Source organism: Balaenoptera borealis (genome assembly GCF_965194805.1).
Source record: "Balaenoptera borealis genome assembly, chromosome: 21".
Taxonomy (NCBI): domain Eukaryota; kingdom Metazoa; phylum Chordata; class Mammalia; order Artiodactyla; family Balaenopteridae; genus Balaenoptera; species Balaenoptera borealis.
In genome coordinates, this window is record NC_138880.1 from 31312024 (window position 1) to 31327431 (window position 15408).

General features: G+C 43.7%; 2 protein-coding genes across 2 annotated transcripts; both read right to left on the minus strand.

Moving 5' to 3' along the window:
- LOC309619763 (zinc finger protein 705A-like) lies at window positions 1–3740 on the minus strand. Its single transcript, XM_082375437.1, has 4 exons — window positions 3231–3740; window positions 1969–2095; window positions 1154–1249; window positions 1–626 (listed from the first exon to the last, which is right to left on the minus strand). Exons 1-4 carry the CDS (start codon window positions 3240–3242, stop codon window positions 487–489), a joined length of 375 nt encoding a protein of 124 aa, XP_082231563.1. The 5' UTR covers window positions 3243–3740; the 3' UTR covers window positions 1–486.
- Window positions 3741–9407: 5667 nt separating this feature from the next.
- Window positions 9408–15206, minus strand: LOC309619460 (protein FAM90A12-like). The gene is made up of 4 exons (XM_082374636.1): window positions 12438–15206; window positions 11813–12012; window positions 11269–11374; window positions 9408–10669 (listed from the first exon to the last, which is right to left on the minus strand). Exons 1-4 carry the CDS (start codon window positions 12555–12557, stop codon window positions 9962–9964), a joined length of 1134 nt encoding a protein of 377 aa, XP_082230762.1. The 5' UTR covers window positions 12558–15206; the 3' UTR covers window positions 9408–9961.
- Window positions 15207–15408: the final 202 nt, after the last annotated feature.

The window sequence follows — 15408 nt, forward strand, 5'->3', positions numbered from 1 at the left end:
ATTGGTGAATGTTGAGGTGAAGATCTAGGAGTAAATTCATCACTCAAATCAGTCCATCCAACAGGATCCCATTGTGTGTGAGAAACCTGCTTTGGGAAAGAGATAGGAGGCTGTTCCTGGTTCGCCCATGTCTACGCAGACACTCATTCCTCTACATTTACACCCTAGAGGATCAGTCAGTTATAGTCTCCTGTTAAAATGTTTCCTGTGTCAGTTGCATATACACGTTGTGTTACTCCCCTGCAGGCACAAACATTCTCTTTTATAGTTTCCCAACCCAGATATAAGATTAATTTTGAAGACTTCAGTTTGTTCTAAAGACTAGGAGATGAGCAATGTTTGTGCAACTGACTTTTTCTTAGGACTCATGTTGTGGTTTTGAGCTCATATTAATTTTTTAACTGATTTCAGCCTATCCAAAAATATTCCCAGAAAGAGCTCAATCTCAACTTAATTATGTACAGGCAATTGTGCTCAATTACCAACTTATCTCACTGCCAGGTCTTTCGTTTGCATGACTGGTGTTCTACCCATGAAACTTACCATTGGCATGGTGAGAGATATGTGCTTCCTGTAGACTTGTTGCATGAATATCATTTCTTGTTGTCTAAGCAGACTTTCACTGCCTAAAGAAATGGAAAAAATATAGATTTTAGAATGAAATTAGGGAAATAAAAATGTAAACAAACACCAAGGTCCATGTGAGTATCTTTCAAAAATTGGCACTCTGATGGAGAGACCGTGTATAATAAAGAAATACTCAAGGTAGTAGAAACACTTTAAAAGTCATTGTCTATTAGAAAAAAACAGGATTAAAATATAAAAATGTAATGTGGTGGAGAGACACTGGGTCAGCAAATGATGGAAAACACATTAAATGGGACGATCAGGACAAGAATCACTATGTGAAAGTTTAACTGCAGTAAGTCCACAAGCACCCTTTTCCCTAAAGAATAGAAAATGGCAGGAAGTAATATGAATTTTCATTGCTAGATGCAAAGAATGATAACAACATGAAGAATTTCAGCCCAATGTCTTCACCTCCAGTTTAGAATATATCGCTCACTTCATAAAACTTTCATTTGGTGTTTCCAAGGACTTAACACACTGACTGAAACTTTCTTGCAGTGAAGCACAGGCCCCTGATTCTTACCTGGACTCTGGCCTTTGAGGCATCCTGTTGCTTCACTCCACAGCTCTTTTCCTTGTTCGAGCTGGGAAATCACATCTGATTTGCTGATCTGATACCCTGTTTGATTTGAAAAAGAAAAAAAAGTGTTGGATTTTGAGTCTGGGCTAATTACCCTTTGCTGTGCTCAAGTCCAGGGTAAGGGAAAGAGGAAAATAAAGAGATTACTTAAGGTCAGTGCAAGCAACAACATCTTCAACAGACAAAACAGTGAAGGTCCTTCAGCAGACCAGGAGGAAATCCAGAGCAGCAGCAAACACAGTGAGGCCCTCCAGCGGCTGATGCCTGTGCACAAGTTCAAAGAGAGATTACAGAATCCTCAGTATTTTCCAAATGGGAAAGATTAAAAGACTCTACAGTGGGCTAAATATTACTTTCAAAGGAGCCAGTAAGGATACGCCTTACAGGAATCATCAAAATTATGTCATATACACGACTCTGGTCTCAAGCCTTCATGGAATGACTAAAACAGAAAAATCATTTTTAAAATACTTGATCCATTTACTTATGCATTAAAATATCCATTGAATCCCCAGTTCTGTTCTAAGTGTAAACACTGAGTAACAACAAAGTTATGAAATGTGGCCAAGATTACCTTCCAGTGTGGTAATGAAAAGTGCCATGAAAAGAAACGTCTTCCTCTTAAGTAGTTATGAGGACTATCAAAGAATCAGGAAGGACTTGGAGTGGGACACAGGGAAGCTGATCTAAATGCCTGTTCAGTGAGTGAATGAATGGATTGGATACAGGTGCACGTACATCCGTGTTGACAGACTCACCTACGGAGACCAGATGACTGACGTTCTCCAGCATCACATTTCTGAACAGGTTTCTCTGGGATGTGTCCAGCAGGGCCCACTCTTCCTGGGTGAAGTTGATCGCTACATCTTCAAACGTCACTGATTCCTAAAACATCAGGGATGTTCTGGTTTAGACAGAGCAGTCCCTACCACTGTCCAGAGTGGGAGGGTTGAGATGAGGAGGTGATGGGGTCTGGGTGGATAAAGGATCACGCTCTGTGTGGGGTTCCCCTCAGTTCTCTGTCAGCGCTAAGCGGGTGTCTGCCTTTCAGGTACATTCACAGACACCTACACACTCTGACGTCATGAAGCTTTATTTTACAGAAATATCACTTGAAGTGTGTTATAATACATTGTGGAAGTTTTTCAATAACCTGGAAATTAGGACTTCCAGACAGTTTACAGTAAAATATTCACTTGCATATTCGTAACTCAATCTCTCTTCCCTATTAATTCCAAGGAATTCTACAGATTCATGACAAGACAAACAATAACCATGACGTGCTGCTTTGAAAACATGACTATTGGTTTAAATTATGTCCCTAGAGGAATCTTTGATTCTCCAAAAAGAAACTGCTTTCATTACTTGTTATGAGTGTTGAAATCATCAAATATATAATTGTATGAAGTGTTTCCGTTCTAGCAAACCTACGCTAGATACAAAACACTATTCTACTAATCATGCAATTGTCAGAGGATCATGAAGAAATGCCTAGCATTCCTCAGAACTGAGCAAGGTTCATACAGAACTTGGTACCAGGAGGTGTTCTCTCTCTTAACACTACAGGACTCAGGTGTTCATAACAAACTCTGAGGTCAGATGGTTCAGCAGAATAAGCCGGGGACTCGGGTGGCTGGAGTGAAGGACAGACCTAGCCTGACCATCGCTGCGCAGCGTGAGGACTCCCATTCTTGACCTTCTCAGGGACCTTGACCTTAGTTATCACTGTTTCTCTTGTATCTAATCTCATCTCCTCTGAGGGATGAAAGAAGCCTAGTGATTGGTTTTGTTTTCTCCAATTTTTCAAAAATCTATGTGAGAACCTAATTTTATTCTACCTACTGTGCTGTTTCTCCTTTCTGTGAAGCACAGTTAAGAAAATACTCCTCCCTACACATTCCTTCCAGTTATCGAATATGAATAAAAGCTTAATTACTAAGAGGTGGAATGTGTGAATGAGGGAACGATTGCTAATGGCACTCGGGGTGTAGCTTCAGGAGAAGGAGGCGTCGCTACTCACCAGAGGCTCCATTGTCAACAACTCAGTCGCCAGGAGTCTTTCTCAGGATTTCACTCACAGCTAATCCAAGCACTGAGCAGGCAAATCTGAGGATGGAGAAGAAGCCGTGAGACTCCAGTCCTGTGCACAACTTCCAGAAGAAGCCATGAGACTCCAGTCCTGTGCACAACTTCCAGACCCACCTGAATTGGAGCCCCCCACCTCCACCTGGGTGTGACCCCAGCCCAGCAAACGGAAACCAGTGGTTCATCCTAAGAACACGGTGCGGTCTCTCCTCTCCCAGATCCCATGTAAGAAGCTAGAGCTGTGGTTGCTAATACAGAAAGTCAAAGTTCAGAGAGTTTGCAAATAAGAATGTGCTAAACATTGATTTTGTGTGTTCAGCAGCCTAGGGCATCCAGAAGCATTCAATGTCCTCCTTGATTCAAACCCTCGGGAACCCTGACTCATGCCAGAGTAGAGTTTGGTTTCCTCCTGTAGGAAACCCTGGAAATCCCCAGATCATTCTCTTCCCTTATGCACTCACAATGGTCCTCCAACACCCCTGGCAGCCCTCTGGAACCTCACTGCCTTCCAGCTCTCCCTCAACCCTGACTTTTAGTTCTGTCCTCCATCTACATGGATATTAATCAGCCAAGGACCTATTTCAGGATGCAGTTAAACCAAGGACTTATTCCACTTGGAGGAACCCTGGCACCCACCCTGCCAGCCTAGTCCTTAACATCCGCTGCTACAGAAGATAGCAGGAGCACACGAGTCATAGTGTTATGGTCATGGACTGTCTCAACCCTCTCGGTCAAGGATGCTCAGAAATATGGAATGGCTAAGGTTTAGCAGGAAATTGGTTTATTTACCAATGACATGCAGAGGTTCCAAAAACTTTAATATATGACAGAGTTACACATCTAGAAGAAGGATCAGCTGTCATTTAATTTTGTTCAGTCTGTGTCCTGTGTTCAAATTCCTTTAGGGTAACAAAGATCACCTAGGTTTTACCTGTAATATGACCGCTAACATTAACAATCAGAAGAAGCTCCCTGTTATTTATGTCTTCATTTTTATCTCTCAGTTTTGGGGAAAACCTCTCCGTATGATGCACAATCGATCCCCTCATTACATCCTGTCTATCTTGAAACAGAAATATCTTCTAAAGTTATTTGCTCTCAAGTTCCTTCTCTCCTGAACTCCCTCCACCATCAAAGTGAAAGTGCAGTGATCATTTTCTATCAGAAATAAAGAGAAGCCTTGGGTTAATGCCAGCATCTTCTTATTGTGGATAGGAATCAAGTATCCAGGGCAATTCACAAAGCCCAAAACGCACTCAAGAAAAAGTTTAGTGTTTGGATTATCCAGAGCACCTGGGAAAATCCAAGGTGGGAGGGACTACCTAGGAAAACCAATCAAGAGTTGGCCATGGATTACCTTTGGTTTTGCCTTCAAGGCAAATTTGAAGATGAAATGAAATGTCTTTTTTTACATTTAGAATTTTTCTTCTATTGATAATAAGAATATATAAATCCCTATGATATCCAGGGAAACCCCAGGCATATGCAAAAGAGCAGCCTTACAAGTAGAAAGAAGACGGAACCTAGGCAACCCTGCCTATGTCCAGATTACAAGTCAGAGGACTCAAAGGGGGTTAATATATATTAATTTGGGGGAAGAATTAAAATAAATAGCTCAAGAGATTTATTTTACCTTGAGATAATTATTTCAACATAAAAATCTATCTCAAGACACATAAGAAATGAAGAAAATCACTTGATGAAACCCATAAAAGAAAATTAATACAGAGAGGCAGAAAATGAAGTATTTAGAAACAAATTAGTAAAAACATCAGATGTAGATCAACAGCCAATAGAACTTTCCAAGACGAAGAACATGCTTTACATATGCAATGTATGATACAGAAACTGCCACAAACATGTGGTGACAGAACACTTGAAATCTGGCTGGCACTACCAAGGATGTGAAGTTTAGCTATTTAATTTCATTAATTTAAATGTTCTAGCCACATGCAGCTGGTCGTCACTGTACTGGGAGAGCACAAGTCTACAATCTTAGGTTAGGCAGATAAAAAAGCTAAATAGATTCAAGACAACAGTTTTGGAGTTGAAAAAAGGGATATGTACAGTCAAGAGTAGGAAATGATGGTGGCAAAGTAAATGTTGACACAATATGATTCAGAGACCATAAGAGGCTGCTCTGATAGGGCAAAAGTGTAAAGACAGACAGGACTTACAACATTTTCATGGAATGAAGCCAAGGCACATCTCACAGTTTGGAGGACTCACCAAAACCCCAAGTTGCAGGAGCTGGTGAAGCCAAATGGATTCTGAGGCAAGTACCAGAGCAAGCAGCTAATTTCTCTTCCTCCAAAGCCCCAAACTGTCCAGCTTCTTCTTCTCTGGAAAAATGTATCCCTTTGCCTGTCTGACTTTCCTTTATACCTGGATAACAGTTTATAACCCAATCTGGGCTACATTCCGGGATCCACCCTCTCAGAAGGTTACTGACCCTAATAGGGTTTCAGTCTGTGAGCCACACCCTGTTCAATTTGATTGGATTTTCCAGACTAATAGGAAATTGTAACCCTTACAGAGTGTTGGAGAGCAAAGATGTAAGGTCATTGTCCAGGGATAGTGAGAAGATCCATTCATTCCCTTCTTCATCCTTAAACACTGTTGAGTGCATTCTTTATGCTGGGAACCATTCTGTGTCTTCAGAATAACAGGGCATCAGACACACTGGGAATCTGTGGAAATGAAGCTGGGATTCCCTGGGAGAAATCCGGAAGTAAAAATAAAATGCAAGTTGAGGAACTATGAAAACGTACATTTTTAAAAAAAGGAAAGGAATTGCCTTTCTTCTCAGCTCAGGAATTTATTTCTAGATTTGTGCTCATTCCTATTCTTTCGTGCCACGTCAGAATGTATGTTATAATTTAAATCAAATACACTTTATTTTATTTTCATTTAAGTTTTAAAGTATAGTTGATGTACAATATTATATTCGTTTCAGATATACAACATAGTGATACAGTATTTTTTATAGATTATATTCCACTTAAAGTTATTATAAAATATAATTTGGATTCCCTGTGTTGTACCATATATCCTTGTAGCTTATTTACTTATTTTATACATGGCAGTTTGTATCAATACCTTTTTTTAAAAAAAATTATTTATTTTTGGCTGCATTGGGTCTTTGTTGCTGTGCGCGGGCTTCCTCTAGTTGTGGCGAGCAGGAGCTACTCTTCGTTGCAGTGCGTGGACTTCTCATTGCGGTTGCTTCTCTTGTGGCGGAGCATGGGCTCTAGGATGTGGGCTTCAGTAGTTGGGGCAAGAGGACTCAGTAGTTGTGGTTTGCAGGCTCGAGAGCGCAGGCTCAGTAGTTGTGGTGCACGGGCCTAGTTGCTCCGCGGCATGTGGGATCTTCCCGGACTAGAGCTCAAACCCGTGTCCCCTGCATTGGCAGGCGGATTCTTAACCACTGTGCCACCAGGGAAGCCCCTGTATCAATACCTCTTAATCCCCAACCCCTATATTGCCCCTCCCACTTCCCCTTCCCCAATGGTAACCAGTAGTTGTATTCTATATCTGTGAGTCTGTTTCTGTTCTGGTTTTTTTTTAGATTATACATATAAGTGTTATCATACAGTATTTGTCTTTCTCTGTCTGACTTATCTCACTAAACATAATACCCTCCAGGTCCATCCACGTTGTTGCAAATGGCAAGATTTCATTCATTCTTATGGCTGAGTAGTTGCATTGTGCATATGTATCACATATGGATATGTGTGGATAAAGATCCACATACGGATATGTGTGGATAAAAATGGATAAAGATCCATTCACCTCTGGATGGACACTATGGTTGTTTCCATATCTTGGCTCCTATAATAATACTTCTGTGAATACGGGACGTGCATGTATCTTTTGCAATTAGCGTTTTCCTTTTCTTGAGATATATACCCAGGAGTGGAATTAACTTTTTTTCCTTGAGACAGTTGACAGATGATTTTTCGTCTGAAAATATTACGTAGTTTAACGCGTTTTCCCTTTCTTTTTCTGAATATTTTCTGTCAAGTATGTATAATGAACTTTGTGCTCCTGCCCAAGTTCACATGTTGAAGCTCAAACATTTAGTGCATCAGAATGTGACTTTACACGGAGAGCTAGCAGTTAGAGCTGTGATTACCTTAATCTGGTGGCCTTATGGTGAGGCCCTAATTCAACCTGACCTGTGCCCTTAGAAGTAGGAGAAGAGACCAGGGGTCTGAGCAAGAGGAAAGGCCATGTGAGGACAGCAAGTCAGCTCCTGTCAGCTCGACATGGACGGAGGCCTTGGGGAGAAACAAACCCATCTACACCTGGATCTGGGAAATTCTGGCTCCAGGACTGTGCTACTTCCAGCAATTAGAAACCTTTATTTAGATGGAAACTAATGGGAAACTCCTTCTCGGCCTGGAAGGAATGCACTGTTTCACGCTAAAGGCTTCAGAACGTATTTTCCATGTCTTTTGTCCGTTCCCTCAGGAGGCAGAGACTCCACACAGGGCTCAGCTCCAGGGACCTCACGGGGCCAGGAAGTGGTCAGTGAGGATGGAGGGCTTAGGAATTCCTTGAAAAGAACACGTGCTACTGTATATATCTAATATCTATACAGTATTATCTGTATACATTCTGTCTCATTCTTTATTTGTCACGTGTTCTATTTCACACTTCTTGAGATGAGTTATAAATTCAAATACCTTTTTAAAGATGTGGATGGCATCTCATACTTTTTCACTTTTTCTACATATATTGTCATTTCACATATTTCATTATCTTTCTTCCCTGGGCTATTTGAAAGATTGTTTTTATTTTTGAAATTAGGAGATTATTGAACCCGTTTTTGCTTACTCTGAATATTTTGGGTCGAGTATGGATAACGAGCTGTGTGCCATCACCTGGGGAGATGGAAGGAGCACCATCTTCTCAAAACTGACAACACGTGTTTCGATTGAGCCCCAGATCAATGCTGTCTCACTAAACCCATCCTGTGTCCTGAAACCCTGTCCCCTGTATTCGCAGGTCCAAGAATACGGAGCCCATCCCTCACAGTTCCAACCCCAGATGGCTACTGTGGCAGGCTCCTCTTCTTTAATCCTGTGATACTCAGAGGATTCCATAGCATAGAACATCTGTCAGGGCCTATTCACACCCTTTGAAATGCCAGAAGTAAGGATCAATGGTGTTTTGTTTTGTGAGAATCTGTAAGAAAGTACTGGGACAGGATTGAGGTCATGAGATAAGGGAGTACAAGGAATAGGCTCAGAGCCAGGTCACAGGAGAACGGTCATTTCAGAAGTTCCAGTAGGTCTGGGCATGGCCCCGAGTGTGCCAGCTCTGTTTTCCCCGTATTTTAACAACCTTGTGCCTTCAGCCAGCAGCTCGCTGCCCTTGAGGTACAGGCTTCTACGGAATGAAGATGCTCTCCCCAAACAGTTGCTCTGTGTGGAGGTAGGAACGTGGTTTGCTCTGCCCGGGAAGCCCTCTCTACACAGCTCGGTGCATTTTCTTGGACCTGCTCTGGTCTCTTCCTGTTAGAGAACAGAGGCAGCATGTGACGTAGGTGATTTCACTGCCACCACCTCCAGTGGTTCTCAAACCAGATGATATAATCATCTCCAGAGCAGCTACAATCCCAATGCCCGGGCCTCAAAACAGACAACATAAACTCATACCTTTTGAAGTAGGATTCAGGCTTATGCACCTCTTAAGATTCATCGACTGAGTCCATTGTGGCCCAGTGTGAGAATAAGGCAGCCTACACGTTATCACATCGTCCATGCAGGGGATTGACACGGTGCATTGTTAATGTGCAAATGTTGACCCGTGGACCTGGGAGGGCCGGAGATTCTGTATTTTTAATAAGCCTTAGGTCCTCCCAAGCTCCCCTTACCCCTCAGTTACAAAATCCATCTTACTTTTTCTTCTTTGTTGTTGTTCTTTGGCCGAACGGCATGTGGGATCTTACTTCCCTGATCAGGGCTCGAACCCGCGCCCCCTGCATTGGAAGCAGGGACTCTTAACCACTGGCCTACCAGGGAAGTCTCCACAAAATCTATCTGAGTAAAAATAGACGTTAAGATGATCTTCAAGGCTTAGAGATAAAAACCACGTACAACATGTCTTATACTGTAGAACTTTATTAAAATTGAAAGAAATTTTGAAAACAAAGCTTTATAGTAACATTCAATGAAACATAAGAAGCAGAGCCGTGGGAGTGTCCCCACCATGATTTACAGTGAAAGTCTCCACAGAGTCCACGAGTCTCATCTCAGGACAGGGCACTGCTGACCTTCTGCAAAGCATAGAGTTGGGCCCTTTATCCAGGTTCCAAAAGTTCAGACGTTTGCACCAAATGCAGATTACTACCATAGCTTCCTATTTACACAATAGCTCAAAGTTACTCCTAGAATTTACCTCAGTTACTTAAAATAGATTCAGACTGACAAACAACTTGCCATTCCAGTGTGATAAGTACCATCTGACGGATGACTCTAGTTCCATCAGGAGAAAGTGCAGTGTGTGTACGTGTGTGTCCCTGGGGCTTGTCTGGGTTTCCACCATCTTTTCGCCCAGCAGGGGGGGGATCGCTGCTTCTCCAGGAACAGCTGCTCCTTGTGACTCCCCCTCCTCAGGTGCACAGTCACCTCCAGGGCACCTGGGGCTGGAGGACAAGTCTTAGTTGCCATAGGCGTGTCCCTCCCAGTCGCTGTCTTCAGAGGAAGAAGACACCTGAAGGTCATCGTAGAGGACACTCCGGGGGCCAGGGGCCCAGTGCCCCTCAGGCTTCTTGCCAGTGGGAGGGCTCTGAGCAGGAGGGGCTGACTGCTCAGGACGAGGCAAGGAGGGAGGCGCCACGTACCTGCAGCTCCACCAGCCTTCGTCTACTCTCACGAAGAGCATCCTGAGAGGCTGGCCTGGAACGTGGCTGATGGGTGGAGGATGGTCTCTGGTGGAGGCTTGGACACTATTGGGGCGAGATCTGTCCAGTGGAGGTTGGAGGGCAAGGCTTTGCCCCTGGGCAGGTGTCTTCCTGCTGACTTGGGGGGTCACTGTGGGTCCATGTCCAGTTGTACTGGGTGGAGGAGGGAGATTCTGGAAAGCCCCCAGATCTGCTGTCAGAGTGCTCTTCTGGGGAGTCTGGATGGGGCTGAGTCTAGGTTTCTTTGGGGGGTTCAGACATGTCTGGGTGGGGATCTGGGCAGATCTCTTGCCTGGGGCCTTGATGCTGCTTTTGGAGTCCTGGACCAAACTTCTGCTGATGAGAGACACTGCAGGGTGGGTGGATTTCCCATCATCTTTCCTGACAGGTGACCTACTTGGGAGATCTGGATCCTGGAGGGGTTTCCTCTTGGATGCCTGGATGAGCGTGGGCATGTTTGGATGCTGTAGGAGAAGAACAAACAGAAAGGCCAGACGTGAGAATCTTCTCTCCATCCAGGAAAAATTAAAATTAACCAAAAACCATCTCATAGGAATTAATTTTATGTGATGAGATACTCAACCTCAGTGGTGCTCATGAAAAAGAAAGTTACAATATCACCTTGAGACATTTATACATCAAATAGGCACATAGAAAGAGTTTAACAATGTCTCCTGTTAAGTAAGTGGAAACAAGCGTTTTGTATACCCCCTTCCGAGGACTGCACACAACTCGGTGTTTTGCAGGCACTTTGGTGGTAAAATAAGTTTTGATGGCCAGTTTTGGAGGATGACCCACAATTTACAGATTCGTGTTCTGACTTAAAGGATTCTGCTTATGGAATGCTGCTGATAAAATCACTTCCATTTACCAAACAGCATATTCTTGCCAGCCATGCAAGTAAGAATGCAAAATCAAAGAAGCCGATGAAAATGGCATCTGAAAAGAACTCTAAATGATCACATTGGTTGGAAAAGAACGTGACCCGCTCCCTCCCACAGAAGGGGGTTGAGGCCAGTTGGGTTACCCCAGAAGGAGAAAGCGCGGGAACCGGGAGACCGACCCTCAGGTAGTGGCAGGACTCTGTCCCTTCCTTCCAGTACCGCTGCCGCCACCCTTGGGGTTTCCTGGGGAACCTCTGGAGCAGCTTCCTCTGCTGCTCTTCTTTCCTGCAAAACAAACCACGTTAAGGGGCAGAAACCCAATTTCCTTGTCACAACTGGGACCAACGGTGCTGTGGCCCAGCCCCTTTCCAAGTCCTGGGGTGACACTGGACCTGAATCCCTGTGCTTGGTGCAGACTCCTGCCCCGCTCATGTCCTTCCCCCAACTCCAGGGTTCCCTCCTGGGTTTCCCAGGAAGTCCTGTCTATTTGTCCCTATGGGTTTGGGGCCTGTCAGGTGCAAAACTGCATGTGTTCTCCACACCCCTCAGTGACTTGAAGGCATATTATGAGCTCCTGAGTGTGACCCCCTCAGGACATGGCTCCTGTTTCCCCATTTTCCCTGTCATGTCTAGAGATGGCTCAGCACCCAGTGTAGAGAAGGAGAGGAACCGTCTCCAGCGATTTCAGCCCAAAGCTTGGGTACCACCCACTCCACTGCTCACCTTTGCCTTTCACTCTTCTCTCTCTCAGCCGTGTTAGGGGTCCCGGGGGTCTGCAGGTCCTGCAGCTTCCGTGGTTCCAGGTTCTCCTTGCCGAGTTTGGAGCCCAAGGGCTGGGGGGCCAGGGCCCCATGCCAGCGCTTCATGGGGCACCTGAGGCTACTCGCTTTGTGCCCAAAGGCTCCGCAGTCCCTACACTTCACCTGTGGGTGGGGGAGAACAAGGTCAGTGAGTCAGCAGAACTCACAGGCGCATGTCCAAAGTGAACACAAGGACAGATTGAGGGGGATGACACTGGTTCTGGAGAAAGGACAGAAGCACACGGCCCCTTAGGTGCCAGGATATTTATGATACTGTGGTGCTTCCCAAAGCCTTTGCCAGGGAGTACCAAAGGAGGAAGGGCTGGTGCTCCAAGTGTGCACAGCAAGACCCCGATTGAAGGATTTGGGTAAAAGCAGGCCAGACATCACACTAAGGAGGGGTCAGGTGGCCCACGTCTCTGAACAGCCCGGTCTCCCTGGGGATGAGGTCCCAAGGCAGCTGTCTTTGGATGGGGCTGGACAAGGAAGTTATGGACCCAGGTATTCCAGGCCCAAACACTGTTTCCGGAGTCCATGCCTCCACTTACCCTGGGGTCTTCATCCTTTGGCGGGGGAGCCACCTGTCTCCCTGCGCCCGGGTTTTGCTTCCTCACTTGCTGGGCTTGAGAGAGTTTGCAGGGATCCAGCTGTCTGTAACGACCGGCCATGTTCCCCGCCTCCTCGGTGCTTCTCGCCAATCTTAATTTTTGGATTTCCTCTGTAAAAAGAAAGAGAAAACTGTCATATTCATACAAGTCACCCCTGCCCCCTCTACACAAATGGGGTCATGAAACCTCACGACCACTAAGGAAATCCAGGTTTCTGATACTTTGACTTCTCTGCCCAGACATTTCTCCGTTCTCTCCAGAGACCTACCCACAGATGAGGGCCCTGACTTGGTTAGAAGTTTTAGGCAGACTGTGAATTTGGATTTGCATCCTTGAGACTGAAGTTAGAGACTTTGGTTACATGTATCACAGTCTAATAGATAAGAGTGAGAAAGATTTCCCCACACGTACAGAAATACTTATGCTATGGAAAGGCCACATTTAATATTGACGCCCAGGCATTTGAAAATCAAACATAAGTTTGATAACTCCTTGAGAATTGGGCTCTCCCATCTGACATCAGAGAAGGCAATTCTCAAATACAAATTCACATAACACAATAATTTTCTCCTCTGCTAGCTTAGATGGGGCACAACGCAGGGTCTGAACTGTTTTCTGAATCCTTCACCCTCAGTGTCTCACTTTTACTTAGTTAATAAAATGTGAAATACATGTTTCAACTGAGGATGAATGAATAATTTTTTAGGCTTTCAATGCCTACAGACAATCCCACCAACTTTTCATAACTGCTCATCCAGTGCCCCACATCAATCAGAATGCTAGGATGCTAAATTCCTTAGAATTTGAATCTTCACATAATAAGAGCATTCAGAAGGATATATTTTTTCAGCCTCTGTTCTCAAAACTGCTACTGAAGTTAAATGATCTAGATCATTATCTGGCACCGTACTTAAAACTCAACTCAAAATCGATGAAAGATTTGAAGATAAGACCTGAAATTGTAAAACTCCTAGAAGAAAACAAAAGATATATGCTCCTTGACATAGTTCCCAATCAACGGAAAAAGGGATAAGGAAACAATAGTGTGGATACTTGATGGAAATCTATTCAGCCGTAAAAAAAAGTTGAAATCTTGTTATTTTCCAGAACATGGATAGAACTTATTGTTATGATGCTAAAGAAGAAAGCCAGAGGCTGAAGGTGAATACCAAAGGACTTCACTCATGCATAGGCTAGTAAGAACAAACAGAAAGAAAATAAACCAACAAATTGGTGAACAAACCAAATGACAAAAACAAACATATAGATTCACAGAACAGAGTAGTGGATACCAGGGAGGAAACGTCAGGGGCCAAGGCACAATGGTAAAGGTGGTCAAATGTGTAGTGACAGTGGGAGAGGAAAATTTTGGTGGTGAGCCTGTGTTAAGGTTTACAAAATTTGAAATGTAATACTGTACAAATGAAACATCTAATATTGACACCCACTGTTAACACAATTTAAAAAATAAAATTATAAAAATAAAGACACCTTGGGACTTCCCTGGTGACGTAGTTGTTAAGAATCCACTTGCCAGTGCAGGGGACATGGGTTTGAGCCCTGGTCAGGGAAGATCCCACATGCTGCGGAGCAAGTAAACCCATGAGCCACAACTACTGAGCCTGCGCTCTACAGCCCACGAGCCACAACTACTGAAGCCTGTGAGCCTAGAGCTGGTGCTCCGCAACAAGAGAAGCCACCGCAATGAGAAGCCCGCGCACCACAAGGAAGAGTATCCTCCACTCACCACAGCTCGAGAAAAGCCCGCACACAGCAACAAAGACCCAACACAGCCAAAACTAAATTAAAAAAAAAAAAAAAAAGACATCTTACCCTATTGCCAGGCCAAATCACTACATATCTTCACTATGGACTTCTTGTTCTGAGGGATATGCTGAATACAAATTTAAAGCAAACTATCCTAAAGTCCAGCTGTGCTCCTCCTCTCTGTCAGGAGAGTATCAGGGAGATGGGTGGAGGAATGCAGCTTTGAAGGTGGCTGAGGACGGGTCAAGGGGGAACTTCCTTTCCTAGCTGACCTGATACTGCTCCAAGGTCGCATGACCTTGTTAAGGGTTGCTTAACCAATCAACGTCATCTGTCACCTTTGGTCTAACCACGTCTGAAGACGTGTTAAGAGAAAGAAATAATTCGTGATTTCACTCATGTGTGGAACACAAAAAACTAACAAACAAAAAGAAAATAAGTAAAAACAACTTTAAGGAAGAAAAAAATTGACACGATAACAAATACAAAGATACACAGACCTGAGTAGTGGAAATCAGAGGAGAAGCCACTGGCAGAGGCAAAATGGACAAAATGGGGCAGCTAGATGGTGACAGAGGAAAACTGCATTTTTGGTGCCGAGAAGGTGTATGGTACACAGAAACTGAAATGTATTGCTGTGCACATAAAACTTACTAACATTATAACGGAATGATACCTAAGTTAAAAAAATTTTTAATTAAATTAAAAAGAAATTAAAGAATCGATACTCAACTGCCTGAAGCCACATCACTACGTAATTTTATTCTTGTCCTGTTTCCTTGAGGGACTAGCTGAACACCAAATTTAAATCACACAACATGAAACTCGGCTGGATACCTCTTCTCTGTCAGTAGATGCTCAGAATGGTGGGTTCTGGACACTCTCCACTTGAGGAGATGCAGCTTTGTGGGTGGCTGAGGAAGGAATTTCCCTTTCCTGCTGACTTTATACTCCTCTAAGGTCACATGACCTTGATGAGTTTTTTTTTAAACCAATCAACATTAGGTATCACCTGGTATTTATCAATGTATTGAAGACACATTTAGAAAAGAGAAATATCTTATGAATTCACTTATATGTGGAACACTAAACACAAATACAAAAAGCAAATAAGTAAAAAAAGATTAAAGAGGAAAACAAATGA

What these genes read in the sequence shown, in the direction of transcription:
- LOC309619460 (XM_082374636.1), bottom strand. Translation starts at nt 12,557, where the DNA reads ATGGCCGGTCGTTACAGACAGCTGGATCCCTGCAAACTCTCTCAAGCC. An exon ending in GAGAAGAGTGAAAGGCAAAG is followed by an intron (nt 11,375 to 11,812) that starts GTGAGCAGTGGA and finishes TTTGTTTTGCAG; the next exon opens with GAAAGAAGAGCAGCAGAGGA. An exon ending in AGTCCTGCCACTACCTGAGG is followed by an intron (nt 10,670 to 11,268) that starts GTCGGTCTCCCG and finishes CTTCTCCTACAG; the next exon opens with CATCCAAACATGCCCACGCT.
- LOC309619763 (XM_082375437.1), bottom strand. An exon ending in CAGTCATCTGGTCTCCGTAG is followed by an intron (nt 1,250 to 1,968) that starts GTGAGTCTGTCA and finishes CAAATCAAACAG; the next exon opens with GGTATCAGATCAGCAAATCA. An exon ending in CCTCAAAGGCCAGAGTCCAG is followed by an intron (nt 627 to 1,153) that starts GTAAGAATCAGG and finishes CCATTTCTTTAG; the next exon opens with GCAGTGAAAGTCTGCTTAGA.